The following is a 6,000-nucleotide window of genomic DNA, read 5'->3' as shown; positions in this document are numbered from 1 at the left end:
CCTCTCATTAACCGTGGTCCCAAACTGTGGACGTGGCCATCGTCCTGAATACTGCAGGAACCCCATAATGACACAAGGGACTTCTCAAGCAAGTATACAAAAATGGGTTGACTGGATTCCACCGTTCAGTGGTCATACTGTGAGAGAAAAGTCAGCTTTAAGTGAGGTTGCATCATCTTCAATTGAGAAAAAGGAGTACCTTTTCTTGAGGAACTTCAAACCCAAAGGAGTCCCATCCTTTCCCTGCTACTGACTGCAATGCAACCTTGATGCTGCAGGAGCACCATAAGAGGGATCCTAAGGTTATATAACTAGAAATTAAATGTAATTCGAGCTTTTGAGTAATGAAATAAGTTCCAGTCTCTAATCAAGGCCTTTAATCTGTACACAATGCCTACTTTACATGGGATTCATTGCTTTTTCACTCAAACCATCAGAAAATTTACTACCTTAATCCTATCATGATATAAAAAAAATGTGTATACAGAAAGTGTATATGGCAATAAGAATGAAAAAATATATCATTCTATGCCGTTACTATGATAAAATTAGAGTTTAAATCCTAAACTAACAGAAAAGATAAAATTCCATGATTTACAAATAATTTCCATAAAAATCCAAAAGTACTGAAAGCCATTTTTCATAAAATAGAATCTTCATTTACATGAATTTTTTCCTTAGCCTACATGGTAATAACATGAAAAATACTTCAGAAAGATGTTATAGGAAAAAACAAACCATACCAATATCAATGGTATAATGATGTACATCACATGCTCCAAAGTTTTACACAAAGGGTAACCATTTTTCATGTTTAAAATTATAATCATCAATCAAAAGCGCTATATCTCACCCAATATCTTTTCTTCAATTTCTTGTTTCCCTCCCTTTCCTGTTTTCTCTGTTAAAAGATCTAGAGATAAGAATGATTTACATAAATTTCCCAGATTAGGTAAATCATTTACCCTGGTTTCTAAAGGTTTTTGTTCAGTGTACCAAATTCTCAAGGTTCTTCAACATGAACACAAAAACCACAAATTCAACATAGTCGACAGGGTTTTTAAGCAACATCTTGTCCATTGCTTTTCACTGTTCTACAAACTGAGGCATAACCACTAGGCCACTTGCAAACTGACAGTGAAGGACAACATAGTCAACAGGGTCTTTAAGCAACATCTTGTCTGTTGCTTTTCAATGTTCTACAAACTGAAGCATAAACACTAAGCCATTTGCAAACTGACAGTGAAGGACAATAAAGAAATGTGAGTAAATATCTATCTCACTCATGATTTGCTCATCAACTACCCATGACAGTGTGCCATCCTGTTATGATGAAATTAGTACTTTCAATAAACACACATTCTAAAAACTGACAGTATTCTATATATTCTTAAGTTTGTCATAAAAAGGTTACTTAAAATGGAGGGTAGGAAAACAACAAAATATTACACTCAGGCAGTTTGTGCTGTTTGTAATTCAACACCCAAAAACAATAAACATTATACTTATGATATATATAGCAAATTCTCTCCGACAGATAAGTTCTTTAAGTGATATTATTAATGTGTTGGTTGTAAGTAGGTGTACAATGGGATATTAAATGTGATAACATTATATGGACACAGTCCCCAAGGGTAATCCTAAAGACTTGACAAAAATTCACACATCAGATGGTTGGGATACTGTATGGTGGAATTTGGTCGTGTCAAGATTCAGTTGACGTAATTCTCTTTTCATGCCAATTCCAAATCGGACAGTCTGTCATGTAAAATACAGTATCTCCATTCACTAATCTTCAACATAATTCTCATTTACATGAGATGAATAAAATTTAAATAAGTTCTTGGCTCATTTTGTTATATTCTCACTCGTGTGAACCGCTCCACACCACTACAGTGGTCTTTAGTTATTTATTCTGTATATGGTAAAAATATGAATATCAATCCCATTACCACTTCCACCTAGTCAACCTTAAAGTACCTTTAATAATGCACTCACTGCAATATCAAGTTGATCTTTTTCACCAGTTTACCTCTCGATGCATATTCAACCAAACACTGTACCTTTACAATCTTGCTTTATGAAGATGAAAAACCAACCCATGCCACGACAAAGTGCTAGACTTGATGTGGCCTATGGACGACTCACACGTTCTGTTTCACTATCCTGCATAATACACCTAACTTGATCTGATTTGACCTTCTGGGACTTTAAGCAGCGATAAGATGCATGGTCACAGGGTGTGCTAGAGCTCTCAGATCTCGCTCACACAATCTAAAGCCGAGATGATATACAGCCTCCAATTTGGGCCCCTTTCACTGTGCATTTACTCATAGATGACACTCCCTCAGAGTCATTCATTCTGAAATGTCTCTCCCAGAGTATGAAAAATATTTCCCAATACAGAATGCCTCTATATCATATATCAACAAGGGAAAAAAAAAGGTACTAATTCCTTAAAGTTGCTGTGGGAAGGTGCCAAGTGGTGAAACAGGCCTTTGCAGGCAGCATGACTATATGTTACCTGCATGGCTCTACCTTATCTAAATAAGTACGTAATCATTATCTTTTAATGGATTTCCTTTTACATTCTGTAAGCAAAACACCTTATACACAAAAATATTTTACCAGGCACGATTTCACACATCCTTTACATGTCATTTATATATCTTTACATCCTTTACATGTCATTTATATATCTTTACATAATACACATATTTTTCATATTCCATACACGTTCTTATGTACTTACAATCATTTACACAAGCAAAACATTACTTACGTGAATGAAAAACTTTCATAAAAAATATAAAAAGAATTTTTTCTGTAAAATGACTACAGTGCAACAGCAGATAAATCTAGTTTTCCACCGAGATGATACAGCTATACTAACGATTTAAGGTTAACTATAATCCGTATTATATTTCTCCAGCTGTGCTGTTAAGTTGACTGATATCTATGGATAAAATGGGGAGTCATATATAGGGTGGGAATTCAAATGATGGCATGAAGATTTAAAGCCACATATGTGGTTCAGATGCACTATGCCATGTCCGACCACAAATGTGTCTTGGTGCAATTAACCAAGTCAAACCAAAAATGTAGCTAGACACAATGAAAGGGTCAAATAACCTTTGGAACAGTCCTGTATTGCTTTGTTCCTCACACACATGAATGACATGCAGCACAAGACCTCACCTGATTTAACCTTTCCAAGTTTTTGGTGCTGATTCATCCACATTCATTCATCTACCAACACACATACTGTATTCTTATTCTAATACCAAATCTTGTCATTCAAATGCCATACATCTGAATGAGTCAGGGCTTATACACCAAAAATGTATTTGATAAACAAGGCATACTACAGCAAATTTAGTATATGAAAAAAGTAACTCATAAAATGTGTTTATAAATGTACCATACCCATGACAGAGAGCTTCTATCAATGTGATTAAACAGTTTTACATTTTGGAGCCTACATGTTTCCTGTAAAGTTCCTCCTAATGTTGCCTTTCTTTCCTGGCAAACTGTTTGTATGTCGTGCTTTTATATTGGCAGGGATTTCTAAGGTAAAACCTTTGCTGCAACCAGCAGCAAGAAATTTAAGTGGGGCTGCAATTTGACTATGACTGTAAATCTATGACTTAAGGTTCTAAATACCCTATAAACTTCACATATTCATCATGAACAAGCAGAACTTCTAAGGCATTTCATAAAGATTGTGATATAACTTATATCCTCTATTGTTACTGTACGTGTATGTCATGAAACAGTGGGCTATACGAAACTGCAAAACAAATCCTATGATAACAGCAACTCTCATGATGCCTTATTTCTTACGACCACCACGTTCCTTCAGCTGCAGTTGTATCACAGTACCATGACCAACATTGTAAAAGGCCAGTGACTGGGAATCTTTGAAGAAAAGACCATCTCGGGCCAATTTTTGTTTGCCAGGTGGCAATCCAGTTTCATCGTGAATTTTGGCCTTTACCACAGAGACTGGATCAGTTAGTGGAAGAGTCAGTGAGAGAGTTTGACCAGCTAACCGCCATTCTGGCTTATCAGCCACAACTGGTACAGCAACCTGGAATTTGACAGGACCTGAGAAACGTCGAGTCCACTCTGCTTCAGGCACCAAAGTCTCTTCTGTGCGGGCTCGCTTAGCTGCAGGACCTTCATCATCATCTTTTTCTGGTCCACTTCCCACAGCTCCCATAGGAGGGCCAGGAACAGCAGGTTGTGGTGCAGCAGGTGGTGCTGGCTGAGGCTGTGAGGGCATAAATCCAGGCACAGGAGCAGCAGGGGGTCCAGGCATAAAACCACCCGGTCGAGGAGCCATCATGACTGGAGGACGGGGCACCACCATTACACCACCACCAGGGGGGACCATGGGGGCCATTGGCGGTGGTAAAGGTCCACCAATATTGACAGTCATCATAGACTGAGAAGGTGTAACCACTGAAGGTTTTGGAGGAGGAGGAGCAGGGGCTGGCTGTGGAACAGATTTAGGAGGGGGAGGAGGTGGTGGCTGTGGCTTAGCAGGGGGCTGCTGTGGTTTAGGTGGTGATGGAGCAGGACGGGTATTATTTGTGGTAGTGGGAGGAGCTGAGGAAGCTGGAAGCTTAGGCTGAGGCCCAATCTTCTCTTTCTCTTGATCTGGAAGCAGACCTTTGACTTTATGGATCTGATGAATCTGTTCATTAATGGAAATATTAGCCCGAGCAGCACGTGTAGCTGCTTCCATGGAACCAGTGTGTCCATCCCAAGTAACTTTTTCTTCTCGTTTTTCTTCCTCACCTATCTTCTTACCAATAATGGTCTCTTCATCTCCTGCTCCAAAAATATCAGTACGGCGTTCTGCCAACTGTTTCAGAGAGGAGCGAATTGACTCTCCCGTTGCAAAAACTGATTCCTGGTTGGAGCGCTCGGCTAGCTGACGGTCACGGTCTTCAAGCCATCGTGGATCCAACATGTTAATACGCAAATGCTGACCTACTTTGTCTGGTGCAATGCGCTCTCCCGTAATGGGTGATACAAGGTACTGGTCAGAGGAGCCAGCTGTAGTTGCAGAAGTGCGCTGTTGCTGATGAGGGTTGTAATCCCTAACTACCACTTGTCCTGCTACAGGTGGTGCAGGAGCTGGCTGAGGTGGTTCACGTGGCAAAGGTGGCTGCGGTACTTTCACCTCTGGCTGCTGCTGCTGCTGTTGCTGCTGCTGTGTCTGCTGCTGTTGTTGCTGCTGCTGCTGCTGTGGCTGCTGTGAAGGTGGTGACTCATCATCATCAGAATCTTCTTCCTCACTGCTCTCTTCGTCCATGTCCTGCACCTGAGTGTCATCTCGGTCACCTGGAGCTCCCTGGTCTTCTTCGGGTTCCTCCTCATCATCACTCCCTAATACCATGTCTGTATCAGGATTCACACCCTCTTCTATGCGCTCCTGTAAAAGGACACGCCGACCCACCTCTGCTGCAGTAGTTGGTGGAGGAAATGAGCCAACTTCCCATGGCTGGTAGTCAATGGTTTCTACAACAGTGAAGTCATGCCAGTCAATAGCAGCATATTCAAGTCGCTCACGTTCAGCATCTTCTTCCTCACGCTTCCGTACAGCAGCCTGGTGACGTTCCCATTCCACGCGTTGGTTAACCTACGAAGACAAAAATCACTTCTTGGAATGAAAAGTGGATGTTACTCTTTTGAACACTCATCTCTGCATCTACAAAAGGCAGCCTGAGGATGGTGGTGCTAAAAACATATCCAGCATTCAGTTGGACTAAACATAAAAAAAACCTTATGCAGAATACTTTGTAGCATTCAAATCCTTAATAATAACTAAATTCTAAAAGTCAGTTATTAATATTTTTTTTTTTTTTTTTGCTTTGTCGCTGTCTCTCGCGTTTGCGAGGTAGCGCAAGGAAACAGACGAAAGAAATGGCCCAACCCACCCCCATACACATGTATATACATACGTCCACACACGCAAATATACATACCTAC

At 40.2% G+C, this 6,000-nt stretch overlaps 1 protein-coding gene across 1 annotated transcript in view; it reads right to left on the bottom strand.

Moving 5' to 3' along the window:
- Positions 1–362: 362 nt before the first annotated feature.
- Positions 363–6,000, bottom strand: part of Sf3a1 (splicing factor 3a subunit 1) — a 47,140-nt gene continuing 41,502 nt past the window's right edge. The window contains exon 5 of the mRNA XM_071672281.1: positions 363–5,650. Within this exon, the coding sequence (XP_071528382.1) occupies positions 3,833–5,650 (1,818 nt within the window). The 3' untranslated portion in view covers positions 363–3,832. The remainder of the gene's footprint in view (positions 5,651–6,000) is intronic.

Source organism: Panulirus ornatus, chromosome 17 (genome assembly GCF_036320965.1).
Source record: "Panulirus ornatus isolate Po-2019 chromosome 17, ASM3632096v1, whole genome shotgun sequence".
NCBI lineage: Eukaryota > Metazoa > Arthropoda > Malacostraca > Decapoda > Palinuridae > Panulirus > Panulirus ornatus.
The sequence above is the reverse complement of the archived record's forward strand: the minus strand, read 5'-3'. Positions and strand labels throughout refer to the sequence as shown.